Consider the following 27,186-nt stretch of genomic DNA (forward strand, 5'->3'; position numbering starts at 1 on the left):
TTTTTGTTTGTTTGTTTGTTTAAGACTCTTAACTGTAGAGAACAAACTGATGGTCACCAGCGGGGAGGTGGGGGGGATGGGTAAAATATGTGATGGGGATTAAGAGCACACTTATCATGATGAGCACTGGGTGATGAATGGAAGTGCTGAATCACTATTTTGTGCAGCTGAAACTAATATAACACTGTACGTTAACTACACTGGAATATTTTTTATAAACTGAAAAAAATCATGTTTTTATTTACAAAATACCTCTCTCTAACCAACCTGCCTGTATGATGCCTTACAAATGTAAGTTCCAAAACATTCTGAATGCACTAAAATGGAAGAGAATCTGGGATAAAATGTGTGGTGGGAGTGGAGAGGACCAAGTTACAGAACAATTTCTATGGAATGAAAAACCTATACACATAAGTGATTTCTGCTAGAAAAGTGCCTTGGAAGGACAGAGTGGTAAACTTCTAGGTATTGATCCTGGGAGGAATATGCAGCCTTTTATTTTTTTTTCATACTTCTATAATATTCAAATGGACATGCATACTTCTATATTTAAATCAATATATTTATAAAAGAAATCACTTGAAACATTCCACCGTCAAGCAGTTGGGGAGATAAAAGAAAAGAAAGAGAATAGAAAGAGACCCTTGTTCTTTCCTTCACTCATTCAAATATTCAAACATTTCCTGAGCTCCTACTGTGCGCTAAGAAAGATTCCGGAAAAAAAAAAAAGAAAAAGAAAAAGAAAGTTTCTGGAGGTAGTGAGCACAGGAGTGAACTAAACAAAGTCATGGCCAACCTGGCATGTAGTGCCAGCAAGTGGAACTGAAGATAAATTCACACGGGCATGTATGCAGACTGCTAGATGGGGGTGGTGGTGGGTTTGGAGCAAGGGAGTGACTGATCACTCCAGCCACTTCCATCACTAGTAGGTTCAAGGGGGCAAAGGAAGAAGCAGGGAGATCAGAGGAGGTGGTCGCAATAATCCAATAATCCAGGGAAGAAAAGATCACGTACTGAACCCAGCTAGTGGCCGTGGAGGTGAGAGGTGACCAGATTCTGCATATGTTCTAAAGGTTGAGCCAAGGGCATATGGTGACAGACCAGAGGTGGAATGTGAAAGAAGGAAAAGACATTGAGAATGACTCCCAGATTTTTTATCTAAGCAATGAACTTGCAATTTATCAAGGAGAAGACTGAACATGAGTTTTTTTGAGGGTTGGGAAGAATTTTGGAAAAGCCTATTTGTCAGCCAAGGGGAAATGCTGAGTGGGAAGCAGACATGAGTCTGAGGTTTGGGGTGAGATCCAGCCTGGAGATACGTACTTGGAGGTTATGTTGAAAAATATATTTTAAAAAATATTTTCATACTTTCTCACTTTATTCCATTTGCTACACCTAACCAAGATCTTAAGGCTACTAAGTAGTACAGTAGGTCCAGAGTCAGCGTTTCTGATTATTAGTCCAATAAACTCAACATGGGAGCCCATTGACATATTTGACCTTGGTTTTTATCAAACCACTGAGCAAATAAAGTAAAACTCAAGTATTGAATTTTAGGTAGATATGATAGACGCTCACTCACCTAAGTATAAGAGTAGGTCTCAAAGAGCTGAATGATTCTTGTGATTTCCTGTGCCATTGAGATTTCTAGAGCTAAATATAAAGCTCCCCTGTAACAGATATGCCACCAGATTATCTGTGGCGTCTAAGAAAATGAGCACATTAATTATAAGAATGGCACAAGGATTGACATGCCAACATCTTTAAAAACACCTTTGGAGCCCAAGACCATTCTTTACCACCTTGGGGTAGACTATTCACATATTAAGCAACTGTATAACTTCTTGCTAATGAAGTTATGCAAGCTGCGTTTGCAATCCATAAAGGGGTAAGATAGTAAGACACCTTTCCCAGATGTCATGCAGGCATGTGGTGGTAAGACAATATCGTCATTTAGGGCAGTTATTCGCAAAGACCCTCAAATTCTTTCAAGGAGGTCTTTTGCTTACATATAAAAACAACTGAGGGGCGCCTGGGTGGCTCAGTTGTTAAGCATCTGCCTTCGGCTCAGGTCATGATCCCAGGGTCCTGGGATCGAGCCCCGCATCGGGCTCCCTGCTCAGCGGGGGACCTGCTTCTCCCCCTCCCACTCCCCCTGCTTGTGTTCCCTCTCTGTCTCTCTCTGTCAAATAAATAAGTAAAATCTTTAAAAAATAAAAAATAAAAACAATTGAGTGTTTGACTGTCAATTGGGTTTCCAAGCAATCCTGTTAGAAGCTTAGGCAAAAGTAGATCAGCTCATCTGGTCTGGTTCGGTTCACACTTGATCTTAGCCAAAAGGCAGAGAAGCGATGGTCTGGTCTGGTTTGGTTCAAAAAGAAACAACAGTATTCCTCTGAAACGGCCTCTCATTTGCTAAAGTGTTTCTTCTTATCAACAGGGACGCCTTTGCAGCCATCGTGGCTTTACAGTGTGAGGAAATTTACCTTCAGGAAAAAGCCAAAGGGGAGGAACACAGCTGTTGAAGAGCAAGGAGGAAAACCTCAGGCATGCACGTGACCTGCTGGAATACATTCGATGTTTTTGCAGAGGCACTCTTTGGGATGTCCACCCAGTGCCAAGTTCACGTTGTGCCGAGCCAGCAGCAGGACAGCTCAGGGTCCACACTACTGCCTAGGCTTCCTCCCCCCACCCCACTCCCTTTGGCGGAAGCCAATGGAAGAAATCCTGGCGACCATATCTGCATCAGCCCAGCACACACAATGCCACAATGCTTTCAACGACAGCCTCTTACGGTCTGTTTTCTTCTCTTTAAGATTCATAACTAGATTTCTGTGATCCCCATGGCCCCTCTTCCAGCTCTTTAGCTCTAGAGTGGAAAACATTTCCAAGAAGACCCAGCAATCTCCCTTTACCTGTTAGCTTTGTGTGTTCCAGCTACACAACTGAAAGTTGAACCAGACATGGGATCTTAAGGAGATGCGATGTTTGTGCATGCGCCTGGATGTATTTAGGGTATTTGCATGCCATCAAGCACCACCAAAACTAATCGATTGGGCATCATGCATTCCAAATAAGCAGAGAGAACAGAATTCCATAAAGGTCTTCTGGACATGGATGCAAATAGAACCACAAATAGAAGCAGTCTGGCCCCATCCCATCTGTGACTCAGAGGCAGGGAGAACTGCCCTGGGGGCTTTGAAATATGCCCAAAGTGTCCCAATTTCAGGTGTGCTTGCCCCTCCTTTGAAAGTGTGTTGTAGAGTTGAAGGAGAAAAAAAATGAGAAGAAACCTGCTTAAAAATCCACCTCACTTGGATGGTTTTCAGTTGAAGCGTTTTGAGCATGGAGGAACCCTTCAAAATGGTTTTCGAAACGTAACTGCTAATTAGGACCCAAAATGACTGAAATTGTACTAGAGACTCAAACTGATGCTCTTGGAAATCCCGACTTGACTGGCAGGGAAGTCACACCTCCTGTCCTCTCCTCAGACAGGAGACACGAGTCACCTCTCTGAGGTGGCCGGCATTTCCAATTAATGGAAACCACCACAGCAGCTGATGGGTTTGTGTCATCCTTTGGTCATGCTACCTGTAATTTAGTGAGTCTGTCAGGATGATGAAGAGACATGGGCTATTTTCTCTCCCTTCTTGGATCTGTCAATCCAGTGTCTTCTTTGTAAAAAGCAGGACACTCTCCGCAGGCTGCCTGTAGCCCCGGTATCAAGTCAGGATGCCCAGAGGATCTGTTTGGAAGCTCATCTCCACTGTCGATGAGTGGTCCACCCGTCGCTGACACTTCGCTAGCAACCCTTTCTCACATGCATGGCTTACGCAGAAGCGCGGTGCCTTCCACACAAAGCATTAGCATCCATAGCTGCCAAGGCTTGAATCTTCTGGACATGGACGTTCATGGTGGACTCACGCTCATGCTACATCATAGGCACAGTAGGCTCTGGTAGAGTGCTTAATGGAATCAAACAAAAATATGACACTCACTGTGTAATTCTTTCCTGTTGTTGACAGCAAGCTGTTTCTTTCAACCATACACAGCTTTGTATCTTTGATCAAGAATGGAAACACAAACCAGTCAGAGTTTGGCTGGAGGATTCAGCAGCCTCTTTGAAGCTCTAGATAAGCTCTAATTTGGAACGAGGGCTTTGGTTTGTGCAGGGAGGGAGCCTCTGCAGAGCCTTGTAAATATGTCTTTCTATCTTAGGGTGCCACGTTCCCCTCAAATCTAAGTGCTGTTTTGTAGGAGCTCAAAGATTAGCTTCTGTATCTTTGCTCTCAACTGGGGACACAGAACAAAGCCTGGGATTCGGAGGAAAGTTTGGGTTGAAATCCACATTGCAGTGCAGATTTGCTTGGAGGGGAGGAGCGTGTCTTCCGTACCTAAACAGTGTTTTCCAACCCCAGTCTGACATACCCCCAGTATGTCTCCACTTATCTCAGTAAGGATCAGACAAATTCTCAAAAACAGAATTTCAATAAGCTACTTTCATTATAGCTTAAAATTTTTAGAGTAACTGTATATTCCACACAATGGGCCTATCCATTTACTTGTAGGCAGAGCTACCTCCCAATGGGGCCAACAAGGACCACAGAGCTTGCCACTCATTAGAAATGACCCTGGAGCATTCACCTAATTTTGGTTTTCTCAACTACCAAGTAGAAAGAATAATCCCCATCTACCTATAGCTGTTTGGTAGACTTAAATGACTTTTTATATAGGCCACTGTGTGGTTACAGACTGACTCATTCAAGCATCTATTACAAAATAATTAAATAAACCTGTCTTGAAACCTCTTACATATAAATAGGATGTGACTGGAGCTTTTGACACAAATACTGAAAGTGTTGAGGCAAATGGACTTGGAGAATGTAATTTCTACCTAAAACCTAGCACCTACCACGTACAAGCGTGTTAAAGAATTTTCCCGAATACAGCCTCATGTACCCCTCATGAAAACCTTAGAGACACATGTTACCGTCCACTGTTGCAGATGAGGAGGCTGAAGCATGAAGAGCCTTTATCAATTGTCCATGGTCCTGCTGCTCCTGAATCATGGACTGGCTGTGGGGCCACTAAAAGGGGCTTATCTACACACAGGTCTGCCCCCTCTCAGCCTCCTCCCCTGCCACTCATCCCTACTGGGAAAACCCAATTCCCTAGAACCAAACTTGACTATAAAATTTAGAAAATTGAGGTCTGGAGACCAGCACAGACCCCGCCCCCAGCCCTCAGAATTGCTACCTGACTCCACTGTAAGCCTGAGGAACATCCCACTGGGGAAAGCTCCCACCTGCTGGGGTGGGGGCCGGGAACCTCTCGGATGCATTGGCTCTCTGCATTCCATCGCTCCCAGATGCCCAGGCACAGATAGTCACTTGCCCGTTTGCTGGAGCCCATGTCCCCTTATAAGTCCTCAAATCCAGGTGATCCACGAACATGGAATAAACAAAAATGCAAACCAAGAACACTTCTGCTGTTTCTTTGGCCAACTTTGTAGCAATAGTTTAAACACCAGTTTTGTAAGGGGCAGGAAATTATGAAGAACGAAATGTCTGCTTTTAAAAATCTACCTTCATGGGAATGCAAGCGGGTGCAGCCACTCTGGAAAACAGTATGGAGGTTCCTCAAAAAGTTGAAAATAGAGCTACCATATGATCCAGCAATTGCACTACTGGGTATTTACCCCAAAGATACAAATGTAGGGATCCGAAGGGGTACGTGCACCCCAATGTTTATAGCAGCAATGTCCACAATAGCCAAACTGTGGAAAGAGCCAAGATGTCCATCGACAGATGAATGGATAAGGAAGTGGTGGCATGTATACACAATGGAATATTATGCAGCCATAAAAAAAACCAAAATCTTGCCATTTGCAATGTCATGGATGGAACTAGAAGGTATTATGCTGAGCGAAATAAGTCAATCAGAGAAAGACATGTGTCATATGATCTCACTGATATGAGGAATTCTTAATCTCAGAAAACAAACTGAGGGTTGCTGGAGTGGTTGGGGGTGGGAGGGATGGGGTGGCTGGGTGATAGACATTGGGGAGGGTATGTGCTATGGTGAGCGCTGTGAATTGTGCAAGACTGTTGAATCACCGATCTGTACTTCTGAAACAAATAATACATTATATGTTTAAAAAAAAAAGATAGTAGGAAGGGAAAAATGAAGGGGGGGGAAATTGGAAGGGGAGACAAACCATGAGAGACTATGGACTCTGAGAAACAAACGGGGGTTCTAGAAGGGAGGGGGGTGGGGGGATGGGTTAGCCTGGTGATGGGTATTAAAGAGGGCACGTATTGAATGGAGCACTGGGTGTTATAAGCAAACAATGAATCATGGAACACTACATCAAAAACTAATGATGTACTGTATGGTGATTAACATAATAAAATAAAATTTAAAAACAAAACTACCTTGAGCAACGTGAAAGTAATTGTTGATTAAGCTGAAGAAATTCCCTGCTAAGTTTAATAACAAAGGTCTAAGATTTAAGGTTATAATGAGGAAGGAAACAGTGCTGAATCCATCATTAAACTACTGTGGATCCGAATACCTGTGATTAAGATTAGTCCTTGGCCATTCAAAGCTGCTTACACACACACAAACACACACACACAGTCACTCAAGATAAAGTATAAAAAGAAGCAGAATTCTGAAAAGTAAGACAGCAATGAAAAGCAAAGACCCAAATAGCTACATTTCCCACAAGCTCATTTGTAAGAGTCATACTACTGAATAGAAAAGATGAATGAACGAAGAAGTGTTTTTATCTAGAGATGTGTCCACTTCTGATTGCATAATTGAAAAGACACGAGATGGGGCTGCATATACCCTCATCTATGTGCACATCCATCCATTTGCCCTCGAAAGAACTAACCAGAACTGAGTACACCCACAGATCTGCACAGGATACCAAAGCTAACAAGTTCTTCTGCCTTCTTGCTCAGTGACAGCTAATGTTGAGGAAGGCATCTGCAGATGGGACATCAAGTATATGGAGTCTTGTGCAAGAAGAAATTGAAAAGGAACGACCTAAAGTCCTATTAGTTATGATACTCCACTGCTCATTCCAGGGCAGAACTGTATGGTAAAGAAAATATAGAGAAGCCCCTAGAAAAACTGAGCCGATCAGAACCACAACCATTTGTGCCCCACAAACCCAGCTTCATGACCCCCGAAAATTGCATTTTGTTTTGGCCTTCTCTGCATGTCTGAACTTCATGGTTAATTTTTAGTGGTCAGGCTTAATAATAAAAAATGCTGAATTACTTACCAAAAGCTAGAGAGAAAACACTGCATATAGGATAATCTCAGAGATCAAAGTTGCGCTCTGCTATAAATAACAGCAGTATCTATTTGTTTCCATCTGCTAGGGCATGGAAAAATTGAGTATTTTTTGAAGACTTGCTCTTACAAAACAACTAGCAGGTGCTTAATCTGCAAGATTAAAAGGATATGAATGAGATCTTCATCATGGCTATAGATTGCCGTGTGAAGCTGATCTTCTAAGTACAATAACTTCTTGTCTATGGCTTCACATTTTTCTCCAAGTTCTGCAGAAAGGATGCAAGATTCCTGGCCAGAGAAAAAGAAAAAGATCACTTGTAAGCTATTGACTTTTTCAGGACCATGAGAACATCTGTACTTTACCCAGTGGTACCCAGAGGGAAGATTTCCCAGCAGAGCACCCCCCCCCCGGCCCCACCACCAAGCTTCTGCATGCCAGGAGAATCATGCCAGAACCTTGGTCTTCCATGGAGGTCATTCTTGAGAAGATATGAACCAGTTCCAGGTTATTACTGAATGACAAGCTGCGCAAGTGACCTCCCTTCTCCGGTCATTTCAAAGTGCTCTTTCCAGGATGTCAACTCCTAACATCGAATTATCAAAGGGGAAGCCTGAGTCTCCCAGCTGCATCCGTGGGCAGACTCACAATGTAACAGGAATTCGAACCAAAGTCGGGCTGGGGTGAGTCAGAGGAGCAACCCAGCTGCACCTATAAGAACAGAGCTATTCCTTTAAGGGCACAGGAACCCAATAGGGCACTGGACATGTCTTCACACACTAGTCACAGTGTCTGAAAGTTAGAAAATTAAGACTTTAAATGCCATGAGGTGTGTATTATATATATTAGCAGCCGCTGCCACCACCCCAAGTGTTAATCTGCTCTCCCTCTCACCAGAGCAGAAGCCCCAGAAGAGCAGGCCCGCTGAATGATAGGCCCCATAAGAGCAAGTTGGATGGTGGCCTGCTTACTGTGGGGTCCAGAGGCCCTGACAGATGGCACGCATGGGGTAGTCATTGGTTCCATGAGTGGACATCTGAGTCTTAGAGCTCCTTCCTTCTCAGAGGCTTCCCCTTCAAACTTATATCCCACACATGAACCCTGGACGTGTCCTCTCTATCTGACTTTCCAGCACAAAACCACCACCACAGAGCAGAGTCCAAACTCGGCTCCTTCACAACCGGCCACAGGGCTCACACCAGTTGTGCTCCCTCTTACACACAATCTAATTTTGGCCAACTGGATGGCCCTATTGCCTCCGGTCACACTATTCTTCCAGCCATTCTTATATGCGTTAGGTTCTCACGAGTGAAGGTAAAACCTCTACATGCACGGGCTATCCATTCATTCCACACCTTCAAGCGCAATAACTGGACTTGGAAAAGAAAAGAATAAACAAGGTCAAAAAAAATGAGGAAGGGAAATAGAATTTTAGAACAAAGGGAAAGGAAAAAAGCAGCATTATGCTTAGTGAGATAAGCCAGACAGAGAAAGACAAATATTGCATGATACCACTTCTGTGTGGATTCTATAAAAGCTGAATTTGTAGAAACAGAGTGTAGAATGGTGGTTACCAGGGCCTGGGGTGTGGGGGTGGGGAGATGTTGTTAAAAGGGACAGACTTGCACCTAGAAGATGAATTAAGTCCTGGTTATCTGATACACAGCACAGTGATACAGTCAACAATACTATAGTATAAACTTTGAAAATACTAACAGACTAGATGTGAAAGGTTCTCACCACAACAAAGAAATGATACTTATGTAATGTGATAGAGGTGTTAGCTAACACTAGGGTGGTAATCATATTACCATGTATAAAATGTCCCAAGTCAACAAATTGTACATCTTTTTTTTTCTTTTTTTCTTTTTTCTTTTTCTTGAGAGAGAGAGAGAGAGAGACAGAATGTGCGCATGCACAGGAGTACAGGTTGGGGGTACGCAGAGGGAGGGGGAGAGAGAGAATCTTAAGCAGGCTCCACTCCCAGCACGGAGCCCAATACAGGGCTCGATCTCAGATCCGAGATCATGACCTGAGCCGAAACCAAGAGTCCAACACTTAACTGACCGAGCCACCCAGGCGCCCCATGTTATACATCTTAAACTTACACCCTGTTCTACGTCAATTATATTTCAGTAAAAAACCATAATAAATAGATAGATAAAAAGCACCAAAAAGCAAGTCATTAAAATCTAACCCCAAAAAATTAAAAATAAAAATAAATACATACATACATGCATAAATACATACAATTTAACCAAATGTAAAAGTAATATTTTCTCAACCCGGAGTGAAAGTCTTCAAAGGTATACTAAAAAGAATTTTGCATAAGGGAAAGAATTAAGATATATATTTAGATTAAACTGCAGGGTTACTACAAAAGCTACAATTAATACCCAACAATAACAATGAAATGCCCAGGTGTGGTGATATTTACTGTTAAAAAGGCCTTAGAGATCACGAGTTATGTAACATTATAATTGGAGGCCATGAATAATCATTAAATCCAGATATGTAACTTAATATTCATTATATTAACTCCAGAATGCTTTTGAGTTTATATCCCAGTTGGTCAACTATATTAGAATAGAACAGGGCTAAGGGGAACTATAAATAACTATTGCAAATATTGGAGAAGCCTTTTGTATTGCAAGTAAATGTATAGACAGAAGAAAAAATCTAGTGATAACATCGAATCATTTCAAGGACAAATGGACACAAATGAGAAGGTCTGTGAAGCACTCATGATGGTTTGCCAGTCATTGACCACGGCAGTGATGATGAGAAGCTGGTGAATATATAAAAATCACATATGCATCCTTATTTTACTGATCCTAAAAGTAATCACATTCTCATTCAAAGATGCAGAATTACAGGGCAGACAAATCACATGGAAGTGGAGACAGTGGGCAATAAGCAATGCCACTGTCATGCGTGAAATAAATGAGTCGCGATAAAGAGCATCTGGAAGCAAATGATTGGTGGCCATGAGACTCTGAGTCATACACGAAGGAGAAAAGCATCGTGTTGGGGGGTGGGGGGGGCATGCACATGACTGAAAATACACTTGAAGAGAGGAAAAACACAGGCTCAGAACGCAGAACCAAGGAATTGAAAGCACTTAAGATAGAGGCAAATGACTTAATCCTCACCTTCAGGCTAAAACAAATAGAAATCAAAGCTGAATTAAATTCATTTAAAATATGGCTTTACAGGGGTGCCTGGGTGGCTCAGTTGCTAAGTGTCTGCCTTCGGCTCAGGTCATGATCCCAGGGTCCTGGGATCGAGCCCCGCATCGGGCTCCCTGCTCTGCGGGAAGCCTGCTTCTCCCTTTCCCACTCCCCCTTGTGTTCCCTCTCACGCTGTGTCTCTCTCTGTCAGATAAATAAAATCTTTAAAAAATATATATGGCTTTACATTTGTCCCCCCAAACAGATAAGCCCCACCTATTTGCCTTTTATATTATGTACAGATAGATATTGATTGCGTGAATCGGGAAAACGATTTCAGACTATGGAGCAAAAACTTTAAATTGTTCATAGCCTGTGATCCATTAATTTCATTTCCTGGAATCTATCACAAAGAAATAAATTTTATTTAGATTTAAATAATTTTTATTAAACCTTTTAAACAAGTATAGAAAATGTTACCTATGTTAAATAAAATATATTTTAATAATGCAAAAGTAATTGCACGAAAAGCATGGGAAAGAATAAATAAAATGTTCAACAATAAAAGGGGTGGTTAAAATAAATTCTGGTATATTTCATTCATATTTAGCCATTAAAATCATCTTTAAGACAGGAATATTTAATGATGAGGCAATATACAATGGAAAAAGCACTAAAATATTGACAATTATTATTTTGAAGGGTGGTGTTATAGAAGATTTTTATTTTCTTCTCCGTACTTTCTTGTATTTTCCACCTCTCTAAAATATAAGAAAGAAAAAAGTTACCGAGGACACTGATTCAAGCCATAACGGAATAGTATGGAAGAAATACACCTGAATATTTTGAAAAGCAAGTTCATAGATTAAAAAGACATAAAGAGGCAAAAAGAAACTCAAAGAACTTATGGTTCTATGATCACTAACGGAAGACCTGACTGGCCCTCTGACACCAGGCTGTTTCCCTAAGTCATAGAATCTCTATGAGGCTCCCGCACAGACCACGACTTGGTGGCCCAACAGACTCTGCTCCTGAACTCCTGGTCCTGTCTGTGACCCAGTTGGGCATTACTTGAGGAGTTTATGGAATCTTGGAAAGAGAACTTATTTAAGACCTCACCTGAGCAGTGACAGCTGATGAAGGGCAGATCTATGTATTTCTACCAACCTGGTGAAAAATTCTGCTCTGTCCAAAGGAATCCTACCCGACCACAGAGACCAAGGTGGGACCAGAGTCATGGGTATAAAGTGAACACAGTTGCAGAGGTCCTGCCTGTTAACCTTAAACTTGAGGGACTAGGCAGAACTTTTGTCTTTTCCATGCTATGCCCAGGTATGGCAGAGTGTACATGTAGCCCCAGCCATACAGCCTTCCAGAAACTTGCCCCTCTGCTGTTTATTACTCCTCCCCCTTGAACCTGGCTGGGCTGGTTGAGAATTGAAGGATTCTTTTCAATGAACAGAACATGGCAAAGGTGACACGCCTGACTCTCATAATAGATGATATGTCTTCTCAGATCACTTGCCCTTGAACCTGGCCTCCATGTTGTGAGGAAGCCCAGAGCCCACGACAAGCCACGTGTGGGTATCTGGTTGAGAGCCCCAGCTAAGGCCCCTGCTGACAGCCAGACATGGACGGGACTAAGTCTTCAGATGATTCCAAGCTCCACGTTCGAGTCATCTACCTGATAGTCAAACAGCGTGGGGCAGAGACGGCCTTTCCTGCAGTGCCCCATTCGAATTCCTGACCCACAGATCCATGCATATTGTAAATGGTTGTTCTAAATCACTAAGTTGGGATGATTTGTCATGCAGTTATAGTAGCTAGCACAGCGGGCTAGACAGGTCATACCCTACACAGGATCCTGTGTGGACAGAGAGGACTGTTGCAGCACGCTAGTAGGAGAGTGCGCTGCCTGGACAGAGAGGACTGTTGCAGCACGCTAGTAGGAAGCGCGCTGCCTGGACAGAGAGGACTGTTGCAGCACGCTAGTAGGAGAGTGCGCTGCCTGGACAGAGAGGACTGTTGCAGCACGCTAGTAGGAGAGTGCGCTGCCTGGACAGAGAGGACTGTTGCAGCACGCTAGTAGGAAGCGCGCTGCCTGGACAGAGAGGACTGTTGCAGCACGCTAGTAGGAGAGTGCGCTGCCTGGACAGAGAGGACTGTTGCAGAACGCTAGTAGGAAGCGCGCTGCCTGGACAGAGAGGACTGTTGCAGCACGCTAGTAGGAGAGTGTGCTGCCTGGACAGAGAGGACTGTTGCAGCACGCTAGTAGGAAGCGCGCTGCCTGGACAGAGAGGACTGTTGCAGCACGCTAGTAGGAGAGTGCGCTGCCTGGACAGAGAGGACTGTTGCAGAACGCTAGTAGGAAGCGCGCTGCCTGGACAGAGAGGACTGTTGCAGCACGCTAGTAGGAGAGTGCGCTGCCTGGACAGAGAGGACTGTTGCAGCACGCTAGTAGGAGAGTGCGCTGCCTGGACAGAGAGGACTGTTGCAGCACGCTAGTAGGAGAGTGCGCTGCCTGGACAGAGAGGACTGTTGCAGCACGCTAGTAGGAAGCGCGCTGCCTGGACAGAGAGGACTGTTGCAGCACGCTAGTAGGAGAGTGCGCTGCCTGGACAGAGAGGACTGTTGCAGCAGGCTAGTAGGAGAGTGCGCTGCCTGGACAGAGAGGACTGTTGCAGCAGGCTAGTAGGAGAGTGCGCTGCCTGGACAGAGAGGACTGTTGCAGCACGCTAGTAGGAGAGTGCGCTGCCTGGACAGAGAGGACTGTTGCAGCAGGCTAGTAGGAGAGTGCGCTGCCTGGACAGAGAGGACTGTTGCAGCAGGCTAGTAGGAGAGTGCGCTGCCTGGACAGAGAGGACTGTTGCAGCACGCTAGTAGGAGAGTGCGCTGCCTGGACAGAGAGGACTGTTGCAGCACGCTAGTAGGAGAGTGCGCTGCCTGGACAGAGAGGACTGTTGCAGCACGCTAGTAGGAAGCGCGCTGCCTGGACAGAGAGGACTGTTGCAGCACGCTAGTAGGAAGCGCGCTGCCTGGACAGAGAGGACTGTTGCAGCACGCTAGTAGGAAGCGCGCTGCCTGGACAGAGAGGACTGTTGCAGCACGCTAGTAGGAAGCGCGCTGCCTGGACAGAGAGGACTGTTGCAGCACGCTAGTAGGAAGCGCGCTGCCTGGACAGAGAGGACTGTTGCAGCACGCTAGTAGGAAGCGCGCTGCCTGGACAGAGAGGACTGTTGCAGCACGCTAGTAGGAAGTGCGCTGCCTGGACAGAGAGGACTGTTGCAGCACGCTAGTAGGAAGCGCGCTGCCTGGACAGAGAGGACTGTTGCAGCACGCTAGTAGGAGAGTGCGCTCTCGCTGGTTCCTGGCTACTCTCACTGATTTCTAACTAAAGAGCCACCCCAAGACTGACTAGATCTTGAAGCTCAACAACATGCTAATGCCCAGGCTTGTCGCAGATGGGAAGGTCCCAGGCGTGCGGGGAACTGTGGCTCTGAGCTGAGGCATGCAAGAAGATTTTGATGAGCTGCCCCTGCCACCAGATCCCTGGCTCCTGGTCAAATGTGCAGGCAGGGCTATGAAACAGTGCAGACACATATTCTGAGCAATATATCTACTTGCAGTAAGACCAACAGGACCCCACCTCCTTCTACCTTTGGGAGAAATGACTCTTTAGTAGACACTCAACACAGCAAGGTGCTTCTGCCACAAGAGGCAGAAGTAACAGACCAGTGGGTTTCTGTGTTGGTATCTCACACTGGCCTGGGGGCACACTCACTGCGTGGAATAAAGGACAATATTGTTGCACTATGTAAATGGTTATGTCCTCCTGCGAACATGAGTGTGCGTTGGCTCCAGTCACATAGGATGGCAAGCGTCTCTTTCAGGGGCATCAAGCGTGCTTTCTCTCTTGCTTTGAGAACACCTTTCCCGAGTGTGTTCTTTTAAGCCAGCGGGTTTTAGGCTTTCCTCAGCAGAGATGCCCTGGCAAGAGAGCGGGGGACTTGACCGCCAACTATCCCCCAATTTCTGATTTTATTCATTTTATCTGTCTAAGCCTTGATGCAAAGCTAAAAACAAGTAAAGGAAATAGGAGCTATTAAAGTGTTTTTTTTTTTTTTTTTTTGCTTGTTTGTCTTAAAAGAAAGGAAACTTCTTTCAAAGAAGTTGTCCTTCCATAAAAGCTTTGGCAGCTCTGGCATTTCTGGTTAAGTAAACTGTAAATCAGCTACACTGTTCAGGAGTCCCCAGCTTGGGATGTAACTGCGTGAAAATGAAGCCCCTTAACCAACACCCACCTTGTTTCCCAGGACTTCAAATGCAAGCCTTTATAAAGGGCCACCTCAGTGAGGGCCACTAAGGATGTCATGAACCCTTCCCTGAGGATCTTAATGCCTAGAAACAGAGAGAATTGGAGCTGGCAGGGGGCTTAGGAATGATCTAGTTCAATTCTTCCTTTTATATACACAGAAAGCATCCCAAAGAGTCCCGTGTCTTGCTGAAGGTCACACACTGAGAAAGTGGTGGGTTGGGGTCTACAACATGAGTCTCCCATATCTAGAGGGCTCTTCCCTCCGGATCTGACTTACCCACACGGAGGCAAAACACAGAAAGGGATTTTTGTGGGGCTGGCCCAGGGTGGGAGTGAGGGGGGCTACAAAATGATGACAGAAAGAAATCAGAGAAGTGAACAATGCCTGAAGATATCACCTCTCCTCCCTTCCACGCTTGGACTCTGTGAAATCCACTCTGATTCCTGGAGGGCTCCACGTCATCAAGGGGTGCATCCTCCAGGATTCAGATAGATACGTATCAACTGGAGGTGGTAGTGATGGGCACCAGGACAACCCAGCTGCTGTGGTGAGCTTGGGACTTTTGATCCACATGTCCATAAAACATAAGGCTGGAAGCAGAGGAAAGCAGATGAGACACAGGGGAAGGAAGTGAGTATCTCCTTTCTGAATAAGAATGGGAGAGCCTTGATCTCTCATCTCTTTGATCACCTTGGCAAATTCCAAACTGAACTCTTCAGGCACTGGGCTCCTCTTGGTTTGAAATCTGTAACATTTGCTTCCATTTTTATTATTAAATTAATTATGGCAAAAAAAAAATACCAAAAAACCAAAAACCCCACATGGCCATATGACTGATACCTGATAATAAAAATATCACCCCACTACAAAGTCACGGGTATTCCTAACTGAAATGGAATTTTGTAGGATTTGCAATTCTGAACGGATAAAGTACAGGTTGTTTGGCATTTCAAAGTGGCTTTGAAAACCCTCCAGTAATTTGTCCCATCAGGCAGTCTCTTCAGCAATTCAAATCAAGACTTTTTCTTTCTGTACCTCCATCCCCTCATTTAGCCCTAGGCGTATTTTCCCTCTGGGTCAGAATGCAGGTAAATGGCCCCATGGCTGAGCATTTCCCCTTCTCCACCTGGCTAATACCATCTCTCTCTTCAAAACCCCGCAGATTCCACTTCTTCCAGGAATGCTTCTGGATTCCTGAATCTCCTATACCCCCGTGCTCAATTAGGGCTCAAGCTCCGTCCTTCTTCACTGGGCACATACCTACCTGTCTCCCCCACCAGGAGGTGGTGTAATGCCATCCTGCCATTCTTCTAGCCCAGTGACTAATGCCCTTGAGGAAGCTATGCTGTTTCTCAGGTTGCATTACCCATGGCATCATCTAGCCGAAGTATGAAGGGCCAGGCAGGAGGGATCCAGGGCTGTGAGCCAGTCCCGTGTGCCCACCACAGCATTTCCATACAAACGCATCTTTCACTGGCCTCGGAAAAAGCCCCACATCTTCCCTACCGTCCCTCCACATGGGTATGATTTGGGAACACCAACTCAGCCAGGCGGTATTTCAAATGTAATTTGCCTAATTCACCCCATGATCAAAACCTGTAGACTTGAATGTTTGTGCAGAAATTTTCAGCTGGGTTGAATCAGAGCTGATGTCAAATATCTGTCCTACTCACCAAACTCAGGAAGCATGATTTAAAACAGAAAAGAGGATTTCCTTTGTGGGGCAGGATTTTCCCATTGAAATGACGTGCAGCAACATTTATTGACAAAAGTTTATACTCAGATCCAAAAGGCATTCAGTGGCTCGCCCAAACAGATGCCTAAACATCAGAGTCTGGTGACAACCCGTCATGCGATCCGTGGCCAGGGTCTCCAAGGACTTTTTTCCTTAGTGATATTTCCCATAAACAATGTTAGGTCCTTGCTTGTGACACTTGGAGAATATCAACATTTAACGTTTTAAAACTAGAGCCCATACCCAAAGGGTAGGGAATATATTACATCAAGTAATTGTTTCAAAATAAGCAAGTATCTGGTAACAATATCCCTAAGGCTACCCAATCACCCAGAGTGATCAGGAAATCCTATTGATTATTTTTATTCTGAATAGAAAATGCATGTGGAACAGAAAGCCGTTTAGGTTAAATTGCCAGTTAGCAGATAACGCTGCCAACTTTATTTATAAAGGCTCTCACACCTAACAGAGCATACATTTCCAGAAATATTGGTTGTCACTGGTGATCCGCCACAAATGTGAGCAGATGGGCTACACCTTGGGTTGAGTGAGTGGATCAGGAAATTTAAATAGTTGATTTTTTTTTTTAATGCTGTCAAAAAGAGTTCCAACGAGGGGGGCAGTATGATGTCTGAAATGTGAAAACCTCATAACTGAAGGAAGAATAATAGCTACGATTTAAAAATTAACCCGATACAATCAACAAGGACTTTTTAGGTCTAGATTTCAGGTGGGAAATGTCATTGCGCTGGGCGCTATATATATACTTTAAAGTCATCAACTGCTTTGCCCCTTGCTGGGGAATGGGATCGGTGGTGAAGGAAAGCAGCTCCCACCGTGGAGACCCTAGTCCTTGCTGTAACTCAATTAGCTTACTTAGATCCCTGTTTTCCTTGGTCATGTTAAGGCATCAGCAATAGCTGCCTATCCATGAAAAATATTTAATTCCTGCAGTAAAACTCACAAGCTACATAATAAAGAAAGGACAGGTGACAGAGCAGTCTTCCCTTATAGTTGGCAAGCCATCTGCGTTTGCAGATTACTTGAGCCATGGCAGTATTTACATTTTTCTTTAAATTTTAACCCTGCACTGCACATATGCATACCTACAAAAGAAATGTGACTTGAGTCTCATGATGTTTGTTCCGCTGTTAAGTTTCATTCCCACTCCTACAGCTTGAGGTAAACCAGATGTGATTACCACCAACCATGAACTTAGCTGATGCATTAAAGCATTTCCTTAGTTTGGTATTAAAATCACAGTCTTAAATATGTTCCTTTGGGCTGTTTTCCAAAATATCTGCTTGGCAAATACATTCCCAGAATGCTATATGGTTTTCTTTTTCTTTTCCTTTTATTGTCTACATAAAGAATATTTACCTATGACAAACTCCTATCCACACCACAAATGATATCTTGCACATCTATCTGAAATAGACTTCATAAGCACTTGTCTTTCCTCATAAACATTCATTCTATAGTCATTAATGTCAATGAGCAGAGAGGCACAAATTAAGACACTAAAGGCATATCTTTACTACTCCATATAATACAAGTATTCATCCAAATACCCAAGTTATATGGCTACACCCTGAGTAAGTGGGTATTTCTTTTAAAAGCATCCAGATGTTGTGAGTGTTAAGGAAAGCATTTGAAATATTTAGATGTCTTTTGGTCAGAGTGAGCAATAAATTGTCTTCAAGTATCTGCCCACTTATTACAGAGGAGGTGCTGAGAAACAAGTTCTACACAGAACCACTTAACAACAACAAAACACTGATAAAAGAAAGAAGTGGCTGATGATTTGTATAGGCTAATTGGCCTATGGTTTCCAGTTTATATGAAGGGCAATCTTTGAAAAGCTCTATTTTATATTACACGATCATTCAAGAGATCTTGGATTGTTTTCCTTCCGGTACACATCAGTTGAACATCAAAGTCGAATACGGCCAAACTCTATTGGAAACTTTGAGGAAAAATCTATGTGTAAATAATAGTCATACTACCAGCAGGTACTTAAATAAGCTCTATTTAACATAAGCATTCAGATTTGGGGGATAGTGAGTCAGATCCTAAGACCCTTTTGTAAAAAGAAAAATGAGAACGCAACACAGTTGGGGGGATTCCACATAAGGAGAATGTGCTCTGCAAGCTGTGTGTTGCCAAGAAATGCTGAACCACAAACAGTAAAGAGGAAACCAAGAGAACAGAATCAAATGCCAACTTTTATCTGTTCATTTTAGATGAAAAATTTTTGCATTTCTAAATATTTTTTGTAAACTATGCAACTATGAGACTACTAGAATTATTGTTTTTAAATGCCAGGGTTTCGTCCTGGTTCTGGATTGTTACCCTTTACAAGGACAGCATGCTTTACACTCTAAGCAGATCCAGGCTTTCCACCTGCTCAAACTAAAATGGGCAGGAGGTTCTGCCAGCCAGCTTGTGGGGTACAAGGAAGTTCTTGACTCTAACTGTCCCAGCCCCCAACAGGTGAGAGCATCAGATGCAGCCCAGGTAGGACAAGGGGGCAGAGCATTCATTTTCCAGAAATGTGAAACTCTGGTTTTTAAAAATCTCTCAGCTAGGAGCGCCTGGGTGGCTCAGTCATTAAGCACCTTCCTTCAGCCCAGGTCATGATCTCAAGGTCCTGGGATTGAGCCCCGCATCGGGCTCCCTGCTCTGCGGGAAGCCTGCTTCTCTCTCTCCCAATCCCCCTGCTTGTGCTCCCTCTCTTGCTGTGTCTCTGGGTCAAATAAATAAAATCTTAAATAAATAAATAAATAAATAAATAAATAAATATCTCTCGGCTGCTCGGAAGACGCAACTGCATAGCCATCAGATAAGCTTCCTTATGCCATAGGTCACTCCTTGCCAGCTAGGCGGTGACAATTTTCTATTGATCCCTGTGTTCATCCGTGAATGACAAGGAATTTACAAGGTGAAAGAGTCTCCAAGAGCCCCAAGGCCGGTTTCCTCTGAAGCACTGACCTATGTTTAATTAATGAAAAAAATGCCACAGTTAGGCCCCTGGAGCACAGAAAGTGGCTCCATAATTCTCAAAAAGGAGGGAAAGCAGGCCGATGGGAGGGTCGTGGAGTCCACTTCCTTTTCTTGGGCAGGTGAAGGAGGCTGACAAGCTGACAATGTTAATTAACTGAGAGAAGCAGCAGAAGCCAGCTAATTGATGACAGAAGCCCCTCTGCTTCCTACCTTCCAGCTTGCCCCGTGGCTCTGTGGCCTCTCTCCCCCTGGGGGGCCAGGGCCAGGGCGGAGCCCCGGGGAGCCTGCGCGCTCCTGCTCCTATTGGTTGGGCTGTGCCTACTGGTTGAGTTGTGCTTGTTTCTAATCCTATGTGTGCCGGTTGTACCTGAAATTCTAACGACAAATGCGATGGAAAGCCATGAAACATTCGCAAGGAAGAGACTCCCTGCTCCATATACACCAAGTTGAAAAATCTTTAAAAAAGGGAAGAAAGGACACCGAGGATTGTTTTTGCCAGTGCTGTTTGCATTTCCGGTCCACTTTCAAGAAACCCACAGTGGAAATTGCAGGTGATGCATCGCATCACTGCTGAGGTTTATGCAAGATGCGCCCTGCGAAAAGGAACTGGGTTTTTTAATATATATATATATATATACACATATATATATATGTAATTTATTTATTTGACAGAGAGAGACAGTGAGACAGGGAACACAAGCAGGGGGAGTAGGAGAAGGAGCCTGATGCCTGGGGATCACGCTGGGATCATGACGTGAGCCAAAGGCAGAAATGACTGAGCCACCCAGGCGCCCCAGGAACTGGGTTTTAGAGAGACCTGTATCCTAGAACAAAGCTGCACCGTCTGGTCGTGTCTTCTTGCGAATTTCTTTCACGGCAGACAGCACACTGGCTTTTCCAGTGCTGCACGAGATCGCTCAGAGCGCTGGCCCTTTTTTTTTTTTTTTGGCCTTTTTAAGCCTCTTTGGTGGCAGCTACTGGCTTGGAAAGGAAGCAGCTGGAGTTAGGGGAGAGTGATCCTGTCCAGGGAACTCCGCGGGAGGGGAGCCCACTTTGTAGTAAAAACAGAAAGCACCCCAGCAGGACAGACTGCAGACAGGAAGGAGAGAATTACGCAGGTATTAGGGCCAGAACAGCGAGTACAAAAGAGCAACTTCACAGCGGAGGAAGCTGGCTCACTGATTTCCCCAGCTCCTGTCTGGCCCCCGTGCAATTTCTGCACCGTCTGTAAACCAGGGCCAACAGCAGCTGATTGTTTCCAGAGTCCGCGGAAAGGCTTGTGGGCGAGCAGTAACCAGAGAAAGCAGGGTGTTCTTACAATCCGAGGAAGCGCCTGCTGAAACTGGCCCCTTAGCCCTGTTGCGGACTTCCTCTGCAGCAAAGCCCCAAGCAAATGACTCTGCCTTCATGGGCCCAGCTGTAAAATGGGGGCACTGTGCGGGGCAGCCCAGGGGGACCAGCCACAGGGTGAAAGCTTTAATTAATGACCAAACACTCTGAACAAGGATGCACCGCCGAAATGCACGGCACCACGTGGGCCACTTACGCACCCAGGGAAGGCTCAGAGAAGCCGTCTCCCCGCGGACCTCCGTGAGAAGTCAGCAATTTTTCATGGAAGATTTGGGTTACAAAGAAACTGCCTGCCTTCGGGCCGTCACGCTTCAATACAGAAACCAGGGTGGGATGTCCAGACCCGGCAGGGAGTTCCAAAGCAAAACCAACTCCCAGCTGCAAAACAAATAGCCGCTTCAGGCACAGGATAAACACACAGGTACCCAGACTTCAAGAACTCCCTAGCGGACCGAGGCAGCAAAACGAAAACACCTTCTTAATGAAACCCTTGATTATCCTTTCTCAGAGACTTTGGTCGTCGAAAATCCTCCATCTAAATACAAACAAGATTCTTCCTTTATTAAACCTTTCTTGTCTGGAATTATCTCCCACTAATTCATTGCTGGCTTCTGCTTCTTGATAAGGAAAGCCAGGCATATTCTTTTTAAAAGGTCTTAGAGATACTTGTGATTGCCAAAAAGAGTGATAACACCTCCCCTCCAAAAAAAACAAACCCATTTTTTCAAGCCTCTACTATGTATTTTCTTAAACCTCTAATTCACTTTTTTAAATGCATTATTTTATTTAAATCCTTACAACCTCATGAGATAGTTTTTATTGTCTTCATTTGGGGAGTGCAGGTGGGGGCGTGTTTAGCAGATGAGTGAATGCAGCCTGCAGTTGGCCTAACTAGGATCTGAGCCTCAAGCTCCGTTTGCCACACCAAACTGCCTTCGGATAGCCCTGAGCCAAGTACCATGGGTCCCAACATCTATGGCCTCGCTCTTAAATAGGCGGATGTTATTTTTAAAAATTTTAATCACCTCTGTAAAGTAATAAATACAATTCACCCTGGTGTAAGGTTATAGACATATGCACACAGAGATGTAACTACCACCGCAATCAAGACACGGAATCGTTCTATCACACGCACCCCCAAATTCCTTCATGTTGCTCTTTGTGAACAATCTCTCCCCTTCACCCCAGTTCTTGGCAGCAACTGATCTGTTTTCTGCTCCCATAATTTTGCCCTTTCTAGATGGTATCTGCCATCTTAACATTTCTGCCACTGATGAATTCAAAGGGTGACCACCCTTCTTTGTGAATAGAAACCCAGAAAAGTAATGCAGGAACAGTAAGTGGGCTGACGCCCGGCACAGGACAGGAAGACAGCACAGAGAGCTAGCAAAAGCTTCAAAGCACCCTCTGGCTCCCCCACCCTGAAGGAAGCAGCAACAAATTGTGGGAAATCCTCAGCATTTGAGGAGGTGGTGAGGCCGTGGGAGTTGGGGGCGGGGAGGTCCCGGAGCTCAGAGAAGCAGTCACTGTGGCTCTTCCACTCTCCAGGGTTACAGTCTGGGCCTCCTCCTTCACCAGAAACTTCAAGTATCTTTCTATGATAAGGTTCTACGCTATTCATCCTGGACTTTGCATTTCCTACTTCACAGCTCTGTTTTCCTAAAGTCAGATTGGCAGGTACTCATCATCTTATGGAAGAAGAATAATCCTCCTATATGTGGGAATGTCATCCTCCAGAGAGCCTGGAGGGACACATGGGCACAGAAGGGAGGAAGGGACGGAGAGAGACTCCTCTAACAGGTGGAATTTGCTGAATCAGTCCTGACCTCCAGAGGAGTCCCATGTCCCAGCAGACCCCATCACATACCTGACTTGGCTCCTGCCTGTCCCGGGACTGAGCTCCTGGGAGCCCACTGTGGACAGCCAACCCTACCCTCAAAGCCTCACACCCAGGGCCCACAGTATCTTCAGCCCAGAGCTATGACCCCCTTGCTTAAGTGGCACTTCCCTCCCCACCAGAATCTTCTTTCCTGCCAGCCAACTGCAACAGGTGGCGAGTTTTCAACTCCACCTACAGGGCCGGTGACCACCTGCAGCACCTCGGCTAACAAAGGAGTTGAGATCATCTATAGCTCAATTTAGAGCCTAGTTTATGAGGCCAGCAGGATTCCAGAGAGTGACAACAGCCTTCTTTCTCATAAGGTTATTCAATTCAAATATGGGATCAAGTATCAATGTTCCAAATAGTCCAGAAGGCAGTGACTGTAGCCCAGGTTGTCGGTGAGTGTCTGGTCCTACAGATAGGATGGGCAGGCCTGCCTGGGGGCGGAGTGGGGGGGGGGCACTTTGTGGCAAAGGCCCAGGGAGGGGGCACATCTAATGTCAAACGTGAGCCGTGAACATGAAGTGACATGTTCCTCCAGCCTCAGCAGGATTTTGTGGCCTTTTAATTCAGAACACCTGAGTACCTGGTCAGAAAAAGAGCTCCAAAGCCTCCTGGTGTGGTACTAAAATTGGGGGGAAAAAAAAGTTGCCTAGAGAACTTTCACTGAAAGTTGTCTTATTAGGTTTGGAGGGGAAAGTGAGGGAGACTGGGGAGAGATGGACCAGGGAGAGAAGCGGAGGGGAGAAGGAAGAAAGACAGGAGTAAGGGGGGGGGAGGGGGGGGGACGGGAACTCTTCTCTGTTAATCTAGGCCAGCCTTGGAGTACAATGTTAAATAAATCCACATCTTAATTATATGTATGATAAATATATAATTAAATGATAAATATCTCATAAGCCAAGGATCAGGGTTTTTTTTTAAAAAAAACGAAAAGAATGTATTACAAATATCCATTATGACCTTGTTTGGGTCAAAACAAAGTGATATACACATATAGTTGAATGTTTGATTCTAATAAATAATATATAGATAGATATTCTAATAAATGATGATATATAGATTCTAAATATATAATTAACTATTACGTGTGACACATATAATAGTATATGCAATAATGATATGTTATATATAACATATATGGTATATGGTATATATATTAATTACATATCAGATTTATATTCTAACTCTAGCCATTAACTTAGAACATAGAACTAAATATGCCAAAAATGATTCTTTTTGCTCTTCTATATTGTAAACTTCCACAAAAATTCTACATTATTTTGCAATCATATTCCAGGGTTATTAAAACTTTTAAGTTTTTATGGTTCGATGGGTCACCCTCTCAATATTTACTGTTCCCATCTGGATGGAGTGTGGCCCCAAAGTACCCCTCTGAGGAGGGCCCCTGCTGAGGCTATAGGGATGGACAGACCTCTTTCTGCTCGCGGCCAGCAAAGTACGGAGATGGGCTCAGGTGAGCCTTCCAGTCCTCGAAGGCCTGCAAAGGGGTCTTCTTCTCAACTTCAGAGTGGAGCTTGGGGGAGATGGCAGGAGTGGTTGGACAGATGGCTCCTACGAAGTCATCTGTCTGCCTCTCATCTTCTGCAAACAGTGTGCCCCTGGACTCCTGGAGCTGTAGGCTTTGGACAAGCAACCGACAAGCTTCCAAGTCAGCTCCCCACACTTTTCCAAGCAGTGGACACTTGCAACTGAAACAGAGGGGAAACAAAGGCAGGAAGATTTGTTCAGTGATGATTCATCCTACCAAGTCAATAGCTTGTCTACCTGGCTAAAAGTTAGCTAGTCATCTTACAATTAACAACTTAATTTCATTTACTGGTGGACTGCTTCAACCAGAAGGTAAAGAGGGGCCAAATCTGTATATCATCAAGTAACAGTGAAATAACCACCGGTCCTTCTTAGCTGCTGGTTCTGCAAGGACATCCAAGATCTGGTGTATTTTTCCAGACTCAGTAGTCCAGTACAACACAGTCCTTGCTCCTGCCCTGCTGGCTTCCTTTGAGCCCCCAGACTTGTCCACCTCTCCCAGCTAAATGCTTTTTCATGTGCTATTTCATATGCCTAGACTGTCCCTCCCCCGCCATGCCCATTCACACAGGTAATATAACTGAGTGAAGTAGTGCATGGGTAATATAAACCATAGCAAAAGATAAGCAGCTTCAGTGGCAGAAAGCAATAGAGCGGAAGGGACTCTGGCTAGTAGGAAGAAGCCCTTCATCACCTCAGGCCAACTAAAGTTTTGATTTTTCATGAAAAGGCAAAAATCTGGGATTTTATAGGAAAATATACATTTTTCACCACTCCACTCAGGTTCAGGCTGGATATTTTCTAGACTCCTATCTTCCTTTTAACAACCCTTCCTTCTACTATGTCTAATCTGCTCTCCAATTTATCTATTGTGTTCTCAAGCTTAATTACTTTACTTTTCAGTTCTATAATTTTTATTTCATTTCTTTTCTACATTTCAGTTCTCTGCTGAAATAAATTATCCATTATGCCCTCTAGCTACTTAAACATATTAATCATCATTAAAGCCTGTGTCTATAAATGATGAACTCAGAAGGAAAAAGAATGAGGCAGAAGCAACATTATTGAGATAGGAGCTAAGGATGTTAAAATATTGACAAGGGACATCAAACTACACATTCAGAAAACACTACAATCTTAAAACAGGAAAAAATCAAAGGAAAAAACAGAAATGCACCTGGGTTCATCATAGTGAAACTGCTGAACACCAAAGATGGAATAAAATTCTTAAAAGCAGCCAGATTAAAAAAAGGCATTAACTTCAGAGGAACAATAATATGGGTGACAGAAATGGCAGAAGCCAAGAGACAATAAAACAGCATCTTCAAAATGCTGTAAGAAAATAACTGTCAATCTATAAATTATACAGTCATTTTCAATTTCCTTCAAAAATAAAAGTAAAATAAAGATATTTGCAGATCAGTAAGAACTGAAAGACTTCCTTGGCAACACATCCAGAAAAAAGGAAAATGATCCCAGCTGAAAACAAGGACATGCATAAAGAAATGAAAAGCAATGGGAAGAGTAAATATGTGGATAAATCTAAGTAAATGTGGATGTAAAAAACAGCAGTAATTTCTTTTGTAGTCTAAAATATAGTCAAAATAAAATACATGACAACCAGCACAGAGGGAAGGAGGGTCCTTGTGTTGTCCAGAAAGCAAAAGAGTGCTCATTTATATCAGACTTTAAAAAGTCAAAGATTCATATGCAATACTCTATGGTATCTGTAAAACAAAGAGGTTAAAAGAACATATAACTGACAAGCTACTATGAGGGAACATTTTAAAAATTAAACATACTTAATTGTTTAAGTATTGCTTTAAGGAAAGCAATAAAGGAGACAGGGATGAACATGGTACAGATGGGGAAAATGGGAAAAGTAGGAACATTTATGCCCAAATATATTAAGATTTACATTAAATATAAGTAGTTAAATATTGTATTTAAAAGGCAAAGATTTTAGACTAGAACAAAAAAATCAAAATCTAATTATATGTTGCCTACAAAAGGCATATATTAAACATAAGGATACAAACAGATCACAAGTAAAAGTGTAAGAATGATATATTATGAAAACATTATTAAAGACAATAATTGCCTTTAGTGGTAAAAGCAGTCTTTTCAACATATTGTATTTATGTCAATTGAATATGACTATAGGAAAAAAAATCAAATCCTGATTATTGGCTCACATGATACAAACATCAATTTCATGTAGATTGTAGATCAAAATGTGAGAGTTAAAACATTAAAACTTCTAGAAGATAATGTAGGATAATATCTTTATTTTTTTATTTTATTTTATTTATTTATTTGACAGAGAGAGACACAGCGAGAGAAGGAACACAAGCAGGGGGAGTGGGAGAAGGAGAAGCCGACTTTCCGCGGAGCAGAGAGCCCATGCGGGGCTCGATCCCAGGACCCTGAGATCATGACCTGAGCCGAAGGCAGACACTATACGACTGAGCCACCCAGGCGCCCGGATAATATCTTTACGACTTCATAGTAAGCAAAGATCTTTTAAACGAGATATAAAAAGGACAAGCCATAAAGAAAGCAAATGATAAGTTTGACTTATGTTATATCATGAACTTATATATTTGTCAAAAAACACCATTGAGAGAATGAAATTATAAGCCACAGAGTGGGAGAAATTATCTGTAATACACTTAACCAACAAAGGACTGATTTGAGAATATAACAGGACTCCTACCAGTCAATAAGAAAGAGACAGACAACTCACTTTTTGTCAGTTTTCTTCTCCACATTCTTTTCGGCCTGTTTCTGTAGCCTCAGTTTTATTGGGCTCAGACCAGAAGTCCATGGGTCTTGAGGACCTCTGTGTATTTAGACAACTCACTTTTTGAAAA

At 43.7% G+C, this 27,186-nt stretch overlaps 1 protein-coding gene across 1 annotated transcript in view; it reads right to left on the reverse strand.

The window, feature by feature from the left end:
* Positions 1 to 27,186, reverse strand: part of DISC1 (DISC1 scaffold protein) — a 393,796-nt gene that overhangs the window by 15,567 nt on the left and 351,043 nt on the right. The window contains exons 11-12 of the mRNA XM_027596855.2: positions 24,198 to 24,474; positions 7,479 to 7,596 (exon numbers count right to left, since the gene is read on the reverse strand). Coding sequence (XP_027452656.2) covers positions 7,479 to 7,596; positions 24,198 to 24,474 — 395 coding nt within the window. The remainder of the gene's footprint in view (positions 1 to 7,478; positions 7,597 to 24,197; positions 24,475 to 27,186) is intronic.

This window comes from Zalophus californianus, chromosome 15, assembly GCF_009762305.2.
Source record: "Zalophus californianus isolate mZalCal1 chromosome 15, mZalCal1.pri.v2, whole genome shotgun sequence".
Classification (NCBI taxonomy): domain Eukaryota; kingdom Metazoa; phylum Chordata; class Mammalia; order Carnivora; family Otariidae; genus Zalophus; species Zalophus californianus.